The 20,400-nt window shown below is 38.5% G+C and overlaps 3 protein-coding genes across 3 annotated transcripts in view; 2 read left to right on the top strand and 1 right to left on the bottom strand.

The window, feature by feature from the left end:
- Window positions 1-20,400, top strand: part of mip40 (Myb-interacting protein 40) — a 237,704-nt gene that overhangs the window by 172,029 nt on the left and 45,275 nt on the right. The window lies entirely within an intron of this gene.
- Cmtr1 (Cap methyltransferase 1) lies at window positions 523-11,520 on the bottom strand. The gene is made up of 26 exons (XM_077442585.1): window positions 11,257-11,520; window positions 10,521-10,583; window positions 10,346-10,405; window positions 10,151-10,213; window positions 10,020-10,070; window positions 9,886-9,936; window positions 9,759-9,806; window positions 9,634-9,684; window positions 9,500-9,550; window positions 9,375-9,422; window positions 8,675-8,725; window positions 8,526-8,576; window positions 7,095-7,142; window positions 6,873-6,997; window positions 6,551-6,736; window positions 5,817-5,960; window positions 5,454-5,727; window positions 5,105-5,301; window positions 4,272-4,455; window positions 3,963-4,194; window positions 2,913-3,060; window positions 2,469-2,739; window positions 2,180-2,390; window positions 1,858-2,108; window positions 1,302-1,787; window positions 523-881 (listed from the first exon to the last, which is right to left on the bottom strand). Exons 1-25 carry the CDS (start codon window positions 11,372-11,374, stop codon window positions 1,597-1,599), a joined length of 3,168 nt encoding a protein of 1,055 aa, XP_077298711.1. The 5' UTR covers window positions 11,375-11,520; the 3' UTR covers window positions 523-881; window positions 1,302-1,596.
- On the top strand, window positions 16,266-19,888 carry LOC143919979 (uncharacterized). The gene is made up of 3 exons (XM_077442628.1): window positions 16,266-16,470; window positions 16,791-17,093; window positions 18,451-19,888. Exons 1-3 carry the CDS (start codon window positions 16,357-16,359, stop codon window positions 19,243-19,245), a joined length of 1,212 nt encoding a protein of 403 aa, XP_077298754.1. The 5' UTR covers window positions 16,266-16,356; the 3' UTR covers window positions 19,246-19,888.

The following is a 20,400-nucleotide window of genomic DNA, read 5'->3' as shown; positions in this document are numbered from 1 at the left end:
GGTCTGGTCGCCCTCAACCAAGTCGCTCGCAAGTCGCACGGTGCGCCCTGGCCCTTAGTGGTTCACATGCGACTAGTAACCCGTTTACCGTATGTATGAACCAAATATACAAACGTGAATATTGAAACGTGGGAACAGCGAGAGAGTATCCACTCTCTAAATTCATTCATGGGTGAAAAATAGAGACCCTGGACTAGGCCAACAGGACGGGTAAGTGCCCGAACAAAGGATACGCTGGAGTTCTCACAAACCTGTGCGAGTGCGTGCGTAAACAACAAACTTGACAGGGTAGAACTTCTAGACTTCTAGAAAAGTGTCTAGACAATAAACAAGTCGAAGCTGTGCTGGGCTACTTGTCCATTACACACGGTAGATCACATTATTCTGGATTGAGCGGTGGATTCACGTGGAACTTTTGAATCGTTGAATACTGAGAAGTGGCCTTTCATTTAGATCCTGAACCCACTCCTACGCTACAATATCAACCTATGATGTATGCATTTCGAATAAAAACAAAGGTTTGTAAAAATATGTCAAATATATTCAAGGTCACAATAACAGATATTGTTAAAAATAAAAGTCACTTTCAGAATGTATCTCGTAATAGAAAGTCAACCCAAGGAGCTGGTGCGTCGCTTTATATACGTTCTGGCTTGAAGCGCGCCGTGTGCCACGCGTAAATGACTTTTCAGACATGTGTTACGGTTGCCTGATGACATCACTGTTGGGTTTGGTTCGTTTTACGATCGAGCGATGAACTCTTTCTTCTGGAATGGTCGAAAGGGACGTTGCCCTTGAGTTATGCATGTTTGTACAGGATCGATGATGAGATCACTGGTTTTGATTCGTAATAGCACAAGTTGTGCTAGATTCCTACACCGCTATAACTAGACTATCCATTCGCTCCAGAAGCTGGGCTGGAAAAAAATCTTCAGCCACACTCATTCAGCTTTAATAATACTCAATTGAATGATGATCAGGCACAGTTGAAGTATTAAAATGATTACATACAGCAATTATATGCATAGGTAAGTATTTGTCAAAATCTCAATTACATAATGTACATATGTAATCGAAACTAAGCTCATATTTCTCAAATATTAAGGAATCAAATCAAAAAGCTTCACTACTTCGATTGAAGGGCGCTTGAACTCTGTATGTTTCGCCGAGTTTAATTTGTATGGGAATGACTCGTACGTATGCCGATATTTTGTCAAGGATGGCTTTGAATTTCTACATTCCTCACACTTGCATGGCTTTAATTCGGTATGGACAGTCCTACGTGCTGCTCGGACTCCTACATGCCAATAGACACATTGATGAATCGGCGAAGCTGTGCTAAGCAACTTGTCCTTTATAAGGAGGTACACACGGTAGATCACATTATTCTGGAGTGAGCGGTGGATTCACGTGGAACTTTTGAATCGTTGAATGCTGTGAAGCGACTTTGGCCTTTCATTGAGATCCTGAGCCCACCCCTACGCTACAATATCAACCTATGATGTATGCATTTCAAATAAAAACAAAGGTTTGTAAAAATAAGTCAAATATATTCAAGGTCACAATAACAGATATTGTTAAAAATAAAAGTCACTTTCAGATTGTATCTCGTAATAGAAAGTCATAATACAAAGGATCTCTATAAAATTGGCATTTGAAACACGATAAGTAGGCGTCGAAAGCGTTATTGGTAGAACCTTCGACAATGTTGTAAGAGGCTTCATTGTTATGTGAATTGTGCATATATAATAAATTTCTACTGGTCGACAGTGCCATTGTCCACGGATCTGTAAATAGAAAACATTTACAAGACATAGAATATAGTTTGAATTAATGCAAGTTGGGCGAAAAGTTTACCTTTAACGTATTTAAAAAATAATACAGATTCAACGACGAAAAATGAGTCATTGTTCTCTTTTAAGTTTGGTACAGGTGCCGTCATAGCCCTTTTGGAATTCTTCAAAACCCTCTCGGTCAGTTTAGGTATCTCCGTAGTTATATCGATCAATTTGTGAATATTTTTACTACGTATATGCATCAAGACCGTCTCCGACTTTTTATCGATGGGTTTATTTACTGCATCGCAGAACAATTTTATCCTCTGATTCCTGAAAATTTAATGCAATATTTACAAACACAGTATAAACTGTCGTGTTCGAAAATGAAACAAATTATTTACCTTTTCTTTAAGCACAGATTAAAAACATATTCGTGTCCGAGACGGAAAGCGTCCAAGATGTGAAGATTCTGTGACGAGTGAATTCCTCTTCCAGTGCCCCGCTTTTCTTCAACTAATTCACCAAAGAACATAGTTCCTTCAGGTAGAGACAAGTTTCTCACAGATCTCCAGCACCTCCCTTCAAGTCTGTACACGTGATATCCGCCTAGGCCTAAAATATTACACACAAGTACGATTATACAATACCGAAAGCGTATTTATTATATAATATAATCGAATATAAACTCACTAAAGTAAAAGTTGCACCTGGATTCCTTCATACTATCACAGAACATGAAATACCAATCGTACTTGGACTTGATAATGCTTCGATTTGATTCGATCAAGAGATCCCGAGCCGAATTCACCATCTTCGGTTGAAGGTTAAATATGCTCGATAAAATGTCCTCCGTGATGCAGTTGACTTTATAAGTAGTGAAATTTCTAACGAGAATTTGAAGTTGGTCTCGATATGAAGGCATTCTTTTCGAGTCCTCCTTCTTCTTAGGTGTGTCGGGAATCTGCAAAAGCAATAAAGTAATTTAAACCATTGTTACAGAATGCAAGTCCACGTATATAAAATCCTAGTTAAACTTCAAATGTCCTAAACAAATAATCATCACATATGACTATTCGCATCCTATTACTTTTGCTCATACAAATGCATACAAGAAATTTAATTTATGGTAACAACCTCCCAAAATTCCAGACATTTTTTTCTAATATCAGCTTTTTTATCTTCATGATTTAAATCTCCTTCGTATCTCAAAAAGTCCAACAACGTACGGTCATTGTGCAGACCTTTAATCTTAAGTAAACTTATAATTTGTCCTCTTCCAATACTGCAAAATACAATTAAACACATTAACATATAGTCAATTAAGTATGCATCATAGATATAGAATACATAGATACGCCCTGACGCTCTAAGCCGATCACCCTGTTGGTGCATGCACATACAAAAGAAAGTACAGTGCATGCACACTCTCTCTCAGTAGCTAGTTAGCTTCTAAGTCGGAAGGTCGATTGACATTTTTCCAAAACGCCAACGTATTCAGTGAAATTGTGTTACAATTACTCAAGAAAACATAAAAAGGCGGATGGAATCACATATCATAAGTAAGAATTAATATATAATGTCTTCAATTATAGTAGTATTTTAACATTAATGAAATATCGGCACGATGTATGTTGTGTTCTGGAACAGCGGTCGAGAACCTCTGCCACAGGTGTCACTAAATGCACGCGTATATCTTGTTGGCACTGACGGAAATTCAGAAATCGACATTAAGTTCAAAACTACAAACAATGAACTGAATATTAAAGTGTCAGCTTTAAAATTGATTCTTGTGGAAGTTACTAATGTTTAAATATTGTAAAAGTTAATGATGGTTTTATTATAGTAACATACATTTATAGTTTAATATAGTGTGTATAGCTAAATATTTTTTTCTTAATATGGCTTTATTAGTTTGGTTTACTGTCACGCGGAGTGTCCAATAAAATAAAGTTATAAATAAAATAAAACTTCAGTGCATGTACATATGTACATAAACTGGTTGCTGTCCACCGCGTTTTTTGCGTTCCTTCCTTTTTTTTCACCACTTCCCCGCTAGTTAAACCCCCCGCACCCCTCAGTTGGTGGCGACAACATCTCCGACCAAAAGTGTACGTAATGGCTTATCTAGGTTATTCTACATCTATGGTATGCATACACCTACTCATTCAAAAACGATGAACCTACATATTATTACTGCGACACATGTAATTAAAAAAACCCGCATCACTCCTCAAAACATCCAAAGGTACTAATTCTACAATATCCTCCTGACTCTTCTCGTGCGTGTATTTCCAAAGCCTCGCATTCACATCGAACAAATGCCTCTCAATGTTATCGAACGTCTTCCGCTTCCATTTACATATGAGGTACCTTTCCGAATTGGCGGGACGTGAAGTCACCGGTTTATGTATACAAACTGCAATACAATGAAATCATTACACAAATATATACAAATAAAAACACGTCCAAAGCCAGACCATAGAGAATACTTACTGCGCTTAAAGCTCCGATACATCAAATATATGAGTCCTATACTAAATTTGGTAAAGCAGTCGAAAAGCTTCACGACAAAGTGTCCACCGTCGCGGACAAGTGACAGAGCAGCGATACATTGACACAGGTACAATTGCTTCGACTTTATTTCTTGAATATTCTCTTCGCCTTCAACCGAAAACCCCTAAAAATTCGACACCATATAAGCAACACCGTTAAATGCACTGCAAAAACGATCCAACCCACATAAGTTATACTCCGACCACCACAACTTTTAGTACAAAGTATAAGCAATCTTAATTACAATCGGCAGTTTCATAGCCGATATCTGGCATTCTTTACAAGCTGTATGGAACTTTTTTAATAACACTTTTTTTTCAAGCCTTTTATTAGTTTCACTGACCGTGTGTTCGCACTGACACCATTTGTGAACTACTTTTTAATTTAATCATTAAAAATTACATCAGAATCATCTGTCAAATCGACGCGATGACAGCCGGCTATCAGATGCGCCTTCTTGCCACCCCTACTTAACTTTACAGGTTAAACAGTTACTTATCTCATATAAACATGATATTATTATAATATTAAAAAAACTTTCCTATTAATAATACTACATAGTTTCTAAAAATAAATAACATTACTCAAAAATATTGATAAACATGACTTTATTTCATACAAATCATTAAAGCGCCAGATACCAACTAGCCATTCGCCAAAAAATGTTAAAAGCACACACTTAAGGTTCCCGATGCCAATATATTACTTATGTGACTTGGATCATTTTCGCAAAATAAAGTCCAAATTATAATAAGAGTGTAAGTTCAGATTACCCCATCAGCCATTAAAAAATGTACACCTTTATCCTCCGTGTGATTCAAGACAAACTTCTTCAACGATGCTAAATTACCAGGATTGAATATATCACCGTCATCATTTTCGCCATAATACGGGAAAAATGATTCTGTCGAAGCGGCGCGCAATCCCGCTATATTAAAATCGCTATCTCCTTTCAACGTAAATCCGAAACCTGAAAAATAAATTTAACCGATACAGACAAGCACGCCACATATTATCGACATATTATAAGTTTCATTCCAGAAAAGTGGTTTAAATATTTGTATTCATACAAAAATACAAATGACAAATTAGTAAATAAAATAATATTAAACATTAATAAACCTTTAGCGGCCCACTTTTTCCTCCACAGTACGTATTCAGTGAAGCCGCCGGGCCCCGCGCAAACATCGGCAAAATACAGCAGCTCTTGATCGCTCACCGCTTTCGCACCCGTTTCCGTCTTCGGATTCGTAAACATGAAATCGAACACTGCGTCCATATTGGCCATCTTCAAAGCCGCCCTGTTTATGAAGAATGCATTCTTAATAGTCTCGTACAGATTACACCGACTGACGAGAGTGTGCAGAATGTCCGACTTGATATCATCAAAAATGGTCTGAAACATTACAGTTACAAAAACATTACTCAAGTCATACAAAACTTGATCACACACACACATATACATATATAATATAATATACGCACTTTCAAACTGAGCACGTCTTCGAGGATTTTAGGATCGCAAAAGTTAGCCTCATCGTTTATGTACAGCTTTTTCTTTCCGACGACGACCCAACTATCCAACAAATCACGATCGAGCTCTTCCAACGGTGATTCGTCAATCCATTCCTATGAACAAATCGCTGATTATTATTCTAGCCGTTTCTTAGATCAGTACAATACGTCTCGTTTAACCGTTTGCCCGCGTCCGTCTTCTATGGAAGCTTTGGGCGACAAGTCTGTAGCGCGGCTGTCTTCCATAGAATTTCTGAACTTTGCACGGGATTTTGAGCTTTATATGCGCCTATTTCAAATGTTTTAAGGTTCAAAATTGGTTGAATATATTACTGAGAGTTGAATGCCATCTATTCAATTTGCTTAAAATTCATATATACCAGTCGAAAATTAGTTTTTTGTGGAACCATACTGAAACCTCGTTTATGTGACGTCACGTCTTCATACAATTATGAAGAATGATTATTTGACAATTAAGCCAAAACTACGAGATATATTATGTACTTTATTGTTTAAAATAATACTTTATGTGTTAATTAACATATCTGGTTACTTGAGTAAATATTAAAATCTGTATTTAAGGTAGAAAACTCGATTGCCAAATTCGCGAAAAAGATGCCGCGTACAGGGCTTGTTCGCTATATTTATTGCCGTGGGCAAAGGGTTAATACGGGATTGATGTATGCATGTAGAATTATACTAACGGGGACTTCTTTGACAGTGATATACTCCTCCTTTGGATCCCATTCCGAACCTTCGTATGGTTTGCCTTGAGACGAGGGTACGAAGCCGAGACCCCGTCGTCCATGTTGCATAGATGTGTCAATGGGCTCGGCTCTACCCTGTCCACTCTTGCCGAGACCTTCGCCGGAAGTATAACCAAGTCGTTTCTGAAATTAGTATAAAGCCCCAAGACTGAATTAGCGTATGCCAGAGATTCATAAAAGGATGAGAACTGAAATCTAGAGTTGTCTATTGACTAGTTATATAATGGGATAATAATTTATTTTCATTGCATCATTGTACCATGATTTTTTCTCCAACACCGTATCCGCATGATGGGGGTTTGATTTCAATTTTTTTCTTCACATATCGTGGTCCAGGGGAATCGCTTCCACTTGATTCATCGTCGCTAGCGATTTTAGTAAATTCTAAATAAATATAAAACATATAAAGAGTTGAATACAATATACCAAAATAATCATATACGTACATTGTATATATAAATTGATGCAATTATTACTTTACCTATAGTGCTTAAGCCCTTGCGTTTCGGAGTCTTTGATTTTTCATCACCTATTAAATATTAAATAAAATTTATAAAACAAAAAATAAAATACTTTTCATTTTTATAATTTTTTGCATGTTACACCCAATTCGCCAAATTGCTTATTTCATGAAATTATCAACAAACGCCTTTTTCATGAATTCTTATAAAAAAAACCATTAACTGCCATTAAAACATTTCGGAAAAATATTAAATTCGGCTTTAGATTAAAAATCGAATTCACTACGGGTACGATTTAACTGTACGTACATTGAGAAAAATAATTTGTATCTTAAAAAAAATGTTTGAGCATTAAAAATTTGCATTATTTTCGGTGCATTAACCCTTTGCCCGCGTCACCAAATTTAGCGAACGTGCCCTGTACGCGGCTGCTTTTTTGCGGATTTTGTTATCACGTTTTTGACTATAAATATAGGTTGTAATATTTTTTTGAATTTTACAACCTATATTTATTTTTTTTGACTACTGCCATCTATTAAATTTGGTAATGTATACATTTAGTAATATTTTCAACCAAGTTATAAAATTTTAACACAATAAACGTTCCAAGACATCTATGCGTGTCTCGCGCGCTGAGGGCATGTTCGCTAGGACATATATAGTCGTCGTACGCGGTGAAAAGGTTAAACAATCTCGTATTGTGCATCGAATAAAATATTTTGGCATTATAAAGTGAACAATAAAAAATATGAAACGATCATTCGAAAAAATAGATACAAAAAAGTGGCAACGTTGCAGTCTTTCGCTATTAACAACTGTCAAAAGTGTTCACTTTTGTTTCTCACTAGTGAAATTATAATCTCACTAATGAAATGTAATCTTAAATAAATAAAACCAACCCTAACTTAACCTAACCTAAACAAACGACTTTGGTATTCACGACGTTGCCGGTACAGTTCATCTGTCATTTTAATGTACATTTCATCCACTTTTTAAGTAGCGAATATTTTTTTCAATGATCAAAGCAAACTTTCTAATGCAATCTGCATCCGTCTTGTTGTAATGTATAGAAACTTTTTTTAATTGTTTTTTAAATGCACATTTATTTTATAAAATGGACGTTTAAATTGTTATCATTCACTACTACATAAGAATCGCTTTTTATTATGATATTAAATTAAATTAATTTGTTGGTCAATAGTTGAAATGAACATTAGAATAGTTAATAGACATTTATGTAGTTTTTACATGCATAGTGAAATGTCATTCGGTGTAAGTCAAAAATAAATCACCAGAGGCTCCACTATTGTATATTTCATGAAATCCGTCAAATATTTTTACAATTTCATGAAAAAAGCAACAGGTCAGCACCGTTCATGATCTGAGATCATATTTATGAAATGACCAATTTCACGAATTAGGTGGCATATGTATATAAATTGGCTATTTACCAGTGGCTCCGAAACCTTTTCTGCGTTTTGGAGATCTCGATCTTTCATCGTCTAAAAGAACAAAAACCAATCGAATGCGTTCACGCCAGTGTTTATTTTCATCAATAAGAATATCATTATTGTAATTTATTTATGATCGAAATATTTACCAGTAGCGCCGAAGCCTTTTCTTCGTTTCGGAGATCTAGATTTTTCATCGTCTAAGGAAAACATAAATCGAATGCGTTCATAACAGTATTCATTTTCATCAATAGGTACATATTAGGGGGACCGAAAAGTAATCAAAAAAATATTCCCAAATTCCCCATCTGCAATTTTCCAATGTGACGAAGATGATCCTGAACTATATAGACCATGGACAGGCATTCTTCAATGATAATTCCTCGATGGTTTCGTGAGGATCTGATTCCACCATTGACGTCAAGATATCATCATCTAATTTTTGAGCTCTTCTTTTCGTGCAATCTCCTTGATGTACCTATCCTTATCTTTTTTTAATTGTTTATACCACTGATGACACTTTGCAAGTTTCAGAATATCCCCTAAGTATCGTTGATTGTTTTCACTGCTTCGTTTGCTTTCATTACTTGGTCTAACATAAACAGCATAAAATGACGCAAGTGCCCTTCCTCTATTATTGGTCTCAACATCCTTCCTCAGGTAGAAATTCTTCTTTTTTAACAGAAACAATAAATTAACAACAACAACTTCAACGTAATAACAAAACTTAAGTGTTTACTGGACCATATCTCAACACAAACTGACTGCGAAAGAGCTCGTTGAAAGCTTTCGATTACTTTTCGGTCCCCCTAATATATCATTGTATTTATTTCAAATTGAAATATTTACCAGTGACGCCTACGGCTCTTTTTCGTTTTGGAGATCTAGGTTTTTCATCTTTTATAAAACAAAAAAATTATATCAAATGATTATTTATCTTCTTAAATTATACAATAATAAATACACTCATTTACCGTTGGCGCCAAAGCCTCGTCTGTGTTTTGGAGATCTCGATCTTTCATCATCTAAAAACATACGCCAATTTATTATACACAGAACAGAACAATGATTCGTCGTAAATTTTCGTATATAATAATAAACTATTCACCCATAGCGCCAAATCCTTTACTTAGTTTTGGAGATTTTGATCTTTCATCATCTGAAAATATAAATCAATTTATTATATATAAGTATACATATTAATATTTTCGTGTAAATAAATAAAACATTTACCGATGGCACCGAAGCCTCTTTTATGGATAACAGACGATCTTTCTACACCTGCAAAATAAATTTAATATATCGATTACATCTACTTACACACACTACTTACATTTGTGTAAATGAACTGTATGTATACCAGTGGAATTTGAATCCTTTTTGCGTTTTTTGGGCTTTGATCTTTCCGTTTCTGCAAATTAAATTAAATCAAGAAATCAATTTTACACATGCATTTTCAAATCGGTGACATTTTTCAAAGGGAAAGCTTCTAACCTACGAATTTGGAAGGTGTCTGATGCACGGGAGATCTCGAATTCTCGTCGTCTAGAGTAAAAATGAAATTAAAAATCATATTTTTACATATACATACGACTATTCACATTAATTGCAATTGACAAATTTACCAGATTTAAAACTATTGTTGAACATCGGCTGATTGTACTGGATAGGTGCATTTCGTGGTGGAGCTGAAATATAATAAAAACAAATCATTAATATATGTTTTTTTTCCAGAGTAATACAAATAAGAAACATTTAATAAACAACATACAAACATGCAATAGATAATAATTTTAATTAAAAAATTTTGCCCCGATTACCTGTAGTATCCGACATTTGAAAGTGTTTTTGGGAATCTTGAGCATCATCATCCGAAGAATCTGAAAAGCAATAAAATATACATATTTTAATATGTGATTACTTGTTTATGTTTTATTTTTTTATAAGCTTTCATCCATAGAAGACCCAGCGAAACTGATACATTTCTGAATATACCTGTAAGAGTTCCCATATGATGTGTTGACAAAGCGAATCTGGTAGAAACATGTTTTTCCATATCTGCAGAATTATATAAATCATAAATTAGAAACATTTTAAAGAGAGCAATGTTTACTAAATATACTAGTGTAATATAAAGCTGTATGGTTTTGGTAATAGTTTCTATAGAGCACTTTACATCAAGAAATCTTCGTATTTTTCTCATATTTAAGTCTAATAAAGGAGAGGAAATTCGATATTTGACAAACGCGTGCATTGTATTAGTTTCATAAATGAAAAAAATTCAAATATATTCCCGGATAAAAGTTCAATTTGGTAATGATTCACACTAGCTGTATATATGTATGCATGTGTGTGGTACTTTGTATTAATACTGAAGCTATATTTAAAAGTTAATCCGATGGAAAAAATATGTATATGTATATATTTAGAGTCGGAGTCAGATTGTGGGTAAATGTCCGAGTCGAGTTTGCCTTAACGACTCCATAGTCCTGGCTGTAGACTGGACCATTAGAAGACGAGCAATCGGTCTAGATTGGGATTGTTTTGATCGTTGATACGCGAATATGGTCGTTATCGCACCGATTATGTTCGAGCTAGGTGTCACTTTCGCTCGCAGGTGGATCGAGCACAGATACGGAATGTAATCGCAGCGATAAGGAATATATGCATGCGATGCAAATGGCAAATGAAAATTGAAAAGTGCAAACAATAGTAATGAGTAGTGACGGGCCTGGTTGAGGAGACTGGTCTCCGTCTCCGTCTCCGTCCCCGTCGTCGTCCGAGTTGGAGTTGGAGTTGGAGTTGGAGTTGGAGAGAGAGCGAGCCGCCCCCCTGGCCCTGCCTTCCATGTTCGAAAGAAAGAAAGAACGAAAGCGCGCGCCTCGCGCCTCGCCCCTCCGCCTCGCCGTGACGCGCCGCCCTGCAGACGGCGCTCCGCTTGCCGGTCGCAGGCGAAGTGACAAATTGGCAACTGCAACTGCAACTACCAATCGCACCAATCGCAACTCCAACTTCCCCACCCCTCACCCCTCCATACATCTCGAACATGTTTGACTCGTCGGAAAAGACTCTGCAGAAAAGCCTGACATACTCGCGGTGGGTCTACCTCACGGGACCGAAAGTGAAAAGCCCGAAAAAGCAAATATCGGAAGATCTGTGGCGGCTCACTATACGACATGGTCGAGTTTGGTTACCTTCCTGCGAGTGGGGACCAACTCGGCTGGGTTCGGAGAGCGGCTACTCACTCTGCCTTCAGCTGTCATATAATAAACACGTGCATTCAACATGCCAGTCGTCTCATTCGTTCATCCCCCATAACTGGTGACCCCCGACATCGAGCCACGCAGCCTCGATTAATTCAGCATGCCGCTGCTCATCCCTGCCTCGCCGAGCCAGGCGGGAAAGCTACCCGCCGCACCGCCATCGCCATCGACACAGCACGTCGCGGCCCGCGGGTGACAATAAACGAGCAGACACGGTTACCTACCTACCTACCTACCTACCGACTAGAGTCCAGCCACAACGTCGATGACAGGTGCTTAAAAAAATGGGGGAGCGAATGAGACGACGATCTTGACAGCTGGATGTGGAGTCATGCGCGATCCAGTACACATAGAACGGTCATCCAGCACCACAAGATTCATCACACACCACCTCAGCACCATCATCATCATCAAGGCCCCGTCTGTCCCCACGAGCGTCGTCACGCTGAGACGGGCGGTAGCGCTACAACACCTCCACGAGCCACAACGACTCACGGTCCAGCTCGGAGTATCATCAACCACATCGATGCCCCTGCCGCCCCCGCCGCCCCACCAACCGACATCAGCCTCGGAAGAGCGGCGCCGCCGCAGCATCGCATCGGCGCGACCATCGGACGACCCACCGTCCTGCTCGCGACGTCACCGCCCTCGAATGTACCGACCATTCAGGGCGGTACACCTACACAGCGGATAACCCACGTCAACAATTTTTTTTCTCCCCACTTACTAATTTTTTTCTCTTTGTGTAACAATAATTTTTTTCTTTTGTAAAATTTGTTTCTTTGTAATTTTTGTATCGCTGATGCTGGGGGGGGGAGTCATGTGGCGGCTCACTATACGACATGGTTGAGTTTGGTTACCTTCCTGCGAGTGGGGACCAACTCGGCTGGGTTCGGAGAGCGCTACTCACTCTGCCTTCAGCTGTCATATAATAAACACGTGCATTCAACATGCCAGTCGTCTCATTCGTTCATCCCCCCATAGATCTTAAGTCGAAAGATAAAAAAAAAACAAAACGGTGCATGGTAAACGGTACTATGTATATATGTATAATATAGTATTGTGGCGGCTCGCTATACAACATGGTCGAGTTTGGTCACCTTCCTGCGAGTGGGGACCAATTCGGCTGTGTTCAGAGTAGCTACCTCACTCTGTCTTCAGCCGTCATAAATAAAGCACGTGCATCAACATGTCAGTCGTCTCATTCGTTCATCCGTCATAAATAAAGCACGTGCATCAACATGTCAGTCGTCTCATTCGTTCATCCCCCATAATATATATCAGTGCGGTCTCCGTGACGGGCCGGAATGTGAAATTACCGAAAACGCAAATATCGGAAGGCAAAGATCGAAAATCGAAAGATCTTAAGTCGAAAGATCAAAAAAAAAAGGGTGCATGGTAAACGGTACATGGCCTATTCCTGTTGTATCCTGCTCGTGCAAATTAAGTGAGTATGTACCTTTTACCATGCACTCTTTAGCACTATTTTGATCTTTCGACTTAAGATCTTTCGATTTTCGATCTTTGCCTTCCGATATTTGCGTTTTCGGTAATTTCACATTCCGGCCCGTGAGGTAGACCCATATCAGTGGCATGCGGTGAAATTATCTCTCTCTTTATCATAAAGCCTTGTTTAATGTGCACGCGCGGGATACGGGAGGAAAAGCCTGTTCCTCTTGTTCCTGTTGTATCCTGCTCGCGCAAATTAAGTGAGGATGTACGACGGGGGGAGAGAGACTTTTACCGCAAGCCACTGATATATATATATATATATATATATATATATATATATATATACCAGTGGCGGCTCGTCCATATGGGCTGTGGGGCTGCAGTCCCCCCAGTACAGTACAAATGCATGCTATTTTTGTCGTTACATAGGCTGTGGGCTGCAGTCTCCCAGTATAGTACATATGCATGCTATTTTTGTTTTCATTCGATCGCCAGTTTGGTTAACGAGCTACTGCAGCCCCACCACTATGAATTTTCACGAGCCGCTACTGATATATACTAACCGTTTTTCATATGTATGCATGGTAAACGAACATTTTCGACTTTTTAACATTCGGTGCGGTGACGGTCACCCACTCGCGGTATATACAATTTGCGGCAAAAGTCGGAATTCTCGACAGGCCGCCCCTCTAGGCTCGGAAGCAAGGCTTGGTCGACCCGCTCCGTCCTGTGTTTGGCCACTCTTTGCGATACCATTAGTATTGCCGTGCCCTGAATTAGCTCGACTTTTACCTAATGAAATACTCCGACATATACTGCCTGGTTCGCATATAATTTCGGACGGTTGGGCAGCGTACGAAAATATTCCACATATTGCGAATGGAATATACACGCATTCGTTTGTGGTTCAATACAAATTCATCTAAATATGAACCTAAACGGACACGCGTTGTGCCAAATTGACGCTTCATCTTTCTTTTCACACGCATCCACATATTTTACACATTTTGCGTATGTATTTCACTATCATTTGGATCCACGAAATTTTACTGGTGAACCACTTTTACCGGAATTCGGAATATTTCCGTACGCTGGAAATTCAGTTGAATTTTGAAGAGGATCTTTATTACTCGGTTAATACATTTGTTATTGTATTGACGACGAAGTATAAATGTAATGAGGTTGCTTCGCGGAGTGAGCCATGTTCCAGGTGCTGAAGCACACTGGCATTTGGGGACGATGCACTGGTTTATAAAGGTGTTGCTTGAGCAACGCGTAGCTGGGCTGGTGAGATCTCGTTCTGGAAGATTCCGACGGGGTCGAGGTCTTCCTTTGTGTTCTATGTTTGATGCGTAGTTTCGCAGCTTCTTGGGATTTCCCGTGTACTCGTGATTGCGTATCTGGAGCGAGCTGAATCGCCTTTATGGGTAAGCTGGACGAAGTATTTAGGCCACGGCCAACTTTCGTGTACGAGAACAGGACGCGATGAAGTCATTTGTACGGATTAAGTTCGATGAGGGAAATATCATCGACCTAGTTTCGTATGGTACAAGTCGTACTATATCCCTACAAGTCTTTCAAAATTATGTATGTTCTAATTAAAACAATAAGTTCGGAAAAACACAAGACACGCATAGACGAACATAGACCATTACATACGTGCAAAATGCACGCAAAGCACTCATAAACCGACATAGAACATGAATGCGATCAATAATAAAATAATCCACTAAAATTTAAGTGAAGAATGATTTTATTTTCTTTCGAATTACAAAGAAACTCAAAATTATAGAAAAATAGGTTTTTTCAAAATTCACGGCGCTTTTTTAAAATTATTATCTCAAATTATATCTTAAATTGAATTCATAAAAAATTTCCATTCAACCTACAAGATTATATAAAAATGGTAATTGGACTGTAGGAATCTCGTCGTCGTCATCGTCATCGAAACCTTCGAGAATATTCCGCAACAACAAACTACATTCCCGAAACCCAGACGACATGCACCTGCAGTCATTATATTAAACTCAGGCGGAACGCCCCTACCAGTCGAGTGGAACCAAAACGGTCGAAACACGCCGCCACCATTAAAATACATCGAGCGGAAAGGCGCCAAGCATTCCAGAAAATTCGACGCCTCGACGAAAACAAAATTCCTTTCGTACGCGTCAATAACCACTTCCACCAAGCATTCCAAAAACACTATAAAAGGAGGTACAACCCAAACAACGCCAGTCGACCCACAACAGCAAGCGTCGACACACAGCACCAGACCAGTCGACCCACAACAGCAAGCGTCGACACACAGCACCAGACCAGTCGACCCACAGCAGCAAGCGTCGACACACAGCAGCAGACCAGTCAACATACAGCTCCTGACCAGCCACCACTACACTACGCGGACTTGGAAGATCAACCAGCCGGACGAGCCAGCAACACACTGCCGTATCCAGAGACCTTCCGTACATAGCTGAATGCTGAGCCAGCGACACTCTACCATATCCAGAGACCGCTGAACGACATACTTTTGCCCACAAATACCATACCTTTGTACAACCATAGGCAAACAATAAAACTTTATAAAACTAGCACAACAGTGTTTCGTTAGGCCGGGATACGGTCAACACACATGTAACCCGCCTACATTGGTACTAATCCGACGTGATCTACGCAACCTTCTGATCATCCAACAGCGCTGTCAACACATCGCTACCCCGCCTACATTGGTGACCCCATCTTTGAACCACACAACAGTGTTTCGTTAGGCCGGGATACGGTCAACACATCGTACCCCGCCTACAGGACTATTCGTCACATTGGGGTGGTCACAAAGACAATTTTTGCCATGAAAATCGCGAATACACAATATTTGGCACTCAAGTTCTCGTTACTATGATAGTTATCGTTAGTATGATGGACTTTTCGGCTGCCAGGTGTTCCGTTATAGAGATTTTAGTGACTTTGTGACCAGTAATCACCGAACCTATAAAAATATAGAAGAGGCTTGTAAAAATGGTATTAAACTGCAGTTGGTATCTGTGTACATATGTCAGCTGTCAAAGTTCTATCAACGAATCTAGTTGGAAAATTATTGATTGCAAGTCTGAAATTCAAACATGGAGTGTAGACTTTGTTTGAGTTCTGTACCGGTTGAATCTTCCGTTTCTATCTATAACAATTCCAAATTTATGGATCTGCAGGAACATATCTCTACCTGCTGTCGACTGCAGGTCACATGAACATATTTTGTCGGGTTCCCAGAAAATGCACTAAATAGTAGCGCAGTTTCGAGAATTTTCAAAGGCACTTAAAAATAACTTACACAATAGAATTCCAAAAAAAAAGGTTAGCATACCCTCGGTTAACATACAAATACCCCTTGACGCTTTTTTGTGGAATTCTATTGCGTTATTTCACCTTGAGCATCTTTGAAAGTTTGGATGTCTCGAGAGTGTAACTATCTCGAGTCCATTTTTCCGGTCACCATTTTGTGGAGTTTCGAATTGTTTTTAAATACTTGCATAATTTGTAATTTGCATTTCCATTGCAGGTGGAAAGTCATGATGAATTTTCCCACATAATATGCTTGTCGTGTGAATCCAACCTGGCATTGTTTGTTGATTTCAAAATGATCTGTGCACAAAGTGACAACAAGGCGAGACAAAGATCGTCTCAATGTTTGGACATAAAAGTGGAGGAAGTTTTGCTCGACGATTTTGATATTGATTTCCTACCACACAATTTCCCCAAAGGTCTTGAAGATACTGAAGCGAGCGTTTCTAACCCAGGGAGAAATATTCCAAAAGTTGCAGTGTGCAAGGATAAAGAATCTATTCGAGGAGAATATTCAATTGTAACATTATCTTAAATAATCATAATTATCAGTGTTTCCTAAATGTATGTATACTTCTTTGATAAAAAAAATAATTAGTATCTGAGAGGAGTTGGGGTATTGAGTAACTGTTACATAGTATGGTATATAACTCCAAACTGAAAATACTTAATATTCAGAATGATTGTATAACCAAACAGATATTTGTTCAAATTTTATTTTAAAAAACCTTCCGTAGTCTACTTAGTATATTATTTGGCAATTCTTTTTGAATACTAGTGAAGAATGGATTCTTAATTCATTCATAAGGATCATTTGATTCAGGAAAATATCTATGTACATTCTAAAATCTTTTTGTTTTTCACAATTTGTTACTTCTTCTTCTTCTTCATGTGCCATGTCCTCCTAGAACGTCGGCAACTAGATGTGCCATTTCTTATTTTGTCCATTGCTGCTCGGAATAGTGCTCGGGTGCCGAGGCCATACCACTGCCGAAGATTCTTTAGCCATGATGTTTTCCGCCTGCCCCGACTGCGTTGGCCTACGATTTTCCCCTGGATTATTAGGCGCAGGAGATCTTATTTTTCGTTCCGCATCACATGTCCGAAGTACTCCAATTTACGCCTTTTCACACTTTTTAGCACTTCGACATGTTTTCCCATCAGGGCATTGGTATGACGCGCCATCCATGAGATTCTCAGCATCCTTCTGTATGTCCACATCTCAAATGCCTCTAGTTTCTTGCATGTGGCATCCATCAGATGTGGCACAATTTGTTACGAACTGCTTTCAAATCTGTTAGTCAAGTTTATAACTAAGTCATAAATACGGGTTTGGTGCAAACGATCGACAAGCGCCAGACAGACTGGACCACAGATTAACTGGATGGCTGCTTTAAACGCAATTCTCGACTTCACGAATGATAGATTGCACATCAGATGACGAGTAACCTTTCGATGTGCACAGATGCAATTATTAAAATTGTGTTGGATCTTTCTGGCGAGTTTAATAAGGCAAAATTCGGAACTAAAGTATCAGGAGCACAGAACGTATACAGGGTAGGTATGTCAGGTCTTCGAGTAGATTTCGCTTAGTGTAAGTGCGAGCAGTGCGCACGCATAAGATACACGTACAGTTAATCCGTGGTTCAGTCTGTCTGGCGCTTGTCGATCGTTTGCACCGCATCGCATAAATACATGAAAATCAATCAATTTCATTACAATTTGTCAAATAGAAACGACAGAATTCTTGCGTTGTGTTTTTGTTTTTTTTTTTTTTTGCCTATTAGGAAACACTGATCTTTGTGATAAATCAAAGTTTAATATATTAGGGTCACTTAATAATCAATATATTTTTAATTGCTCGTTTCATTTTTCAGATGGATGTGCAAACGACTGTTTCAAATCCTTGTATTGAAAAAAATATAAACAATACTAACGAGAAGAATATTTGCGAAGGAAAAGAATCGTTCAGATGTGAATTCTGTGTAAAATATTTTATTAGAATAGAAGATTTAAAAATACACATGAAATGCCACCGAGTGAAACCGTTCAAATGTGAAACCTGTTCAAAATGTTACGTTAGAAAAGATTCTTTAAATATTCACATGAAAGTTCATACTGGAGAAAAACCGTTCAAATGTGAAATTTGCTCGAAATGTTTCCTACAAAAATATGTACTGACAACGCACATGAAATATCACACCGGTGATAAACCTTTCAAGTGTAAAACATGTCAGAAACGTTTTGCAATCAGTTCCGATTTAAACAGACACATGTTGTATCACGCCGGTAAAAAACCTTTCGAATGCCAGCTATGTTCCAAATGCTTCGTCGAAAAAGCCAATTTAAGAAGGCACATGAGATTCCACTCCGGAGAAAAACCTTTCAAATGCGAATTGTGTTCGAAATGTTTCGTCGAAAGAGCGAATTTGAAAACACACATGCAATATCACGCCGGGGAACGACCTTTCAAATGCGAGGTCTGTTCTAAAAGTTTTGTATTAAATCAAGAATTAACAATACATATGAAATACCATTCCGGGATCAAACCTTTCAAGTGTGACTTGTGTTCAAGGCGTTTTGCCATAAAGGCATCTTTAAAAAAGCACTTGCATAGATTCCACGCTCCGAAAAAACATGAACTCACAGTGAAGACTGAAATGTCGCACTGAAAACTAACTCCGGATAATGTCTTTAGTAAATTCCTAGCAAAATTTTGTGAATGGCAAGATGAAATAAGAATGTTTTTATTTGAATATGTATAAAATTAAGTGGTATTTCTTGTAATGATACTTCAAAGACTTCGTTCAGCAGTAGGGGAAGACATTGATTACTCTTTGGCACAACTTGCGTGTGATGGAGCACAAGATTTCTTCACATCCAGTCGCAACTAGCATCACAATCACAGTCACCACCAGAGCTGATAAGGGGATAAAATGGCCAAACAAGCTGGACTTAAGCTGAAGCCTGATTCCTACAATTTCCCAAACAGCGCTAACGCTTAGGGAAGACCCATGTAGGGAATCGAGTTCTCAAAAATAATGACCTCGATCTCATCCAATGCCCTCATGGAGTCAAAGGAATAAGTAGAAATAATAAGGACCACATCATAACCATTCAACATGCTCTAATTAGGACCCCTCTGATAACCAGGCTCGGGATTTAAAAACCCGTACATCAGACATATATATGTATTTCAGTATACTCAACTACTCCAAAGAAGTTACTTTTGGGTTACGATCAATCGCTCCTTCAATAAAACATCCATATTTAAAAATTATAATTTCAAAATACGAAAATAAAAAACTTTTGCAAAATTCAACTGAGTTTTTATATATACCGGAACCCCGACAGTACACATCAACAGGGACGTTATTTCAGAAGGCAAAAGTTGGCCTATTTGTGGTTCTTTTTATATAAAACCTTTGATATTCTAAGAACCTTCTGATCGACATTCTGAACTAGCAGTTTTTGCTGATCTAAACTTAGTAACGAATAATCCATTTGATTAAGATTCATAGTATTTCATCAAATGACATGCATATTCCTGATCTGGACAATCTGATCTGTACAGTTTGTCCCTCAATACCAGTGGCGGTTTTAGGGGAGGGCTGGGTCGGCGCCGCTCGATGCGCCAAAGGTGCTTTAAAATTTAAAATTAGAGCGCCAAAAGCCATACAAAATTTTAGATTAGAGCGCCAAAGGCAAATTTTTTTTCCAAGGGTGTTTAGAAAAAATTGCCCTAGGGCGCCATTGGGTGTAAGGACGCCACTGCTCAATACTGAGGGTCGTGATCTCAATAAGCTCTATGATCTGGGGTGTGATTA

Source organism: Arctopsyche grandis, chromosome 12 (genome assembly GCF_051622035.1).
Source record: "Arctopsyche grandis isolate Sample6627 chromosome 12, ASM5162203v2, whole genome shotgun sequence".
Taxonomy (NCBI): domain Eukaryota; kingdom Metazoa; phylum Arthropoda; class Insecta; order Trichoptera; family Hydropsychidae; genus Arctopsyche; species Arctopsyche grandis.
The sequence above is the reverse complement of the archived record's forward strand: the minus strand, read 5'-3'. Positions and strand labels throughout refer to the sequence as shown.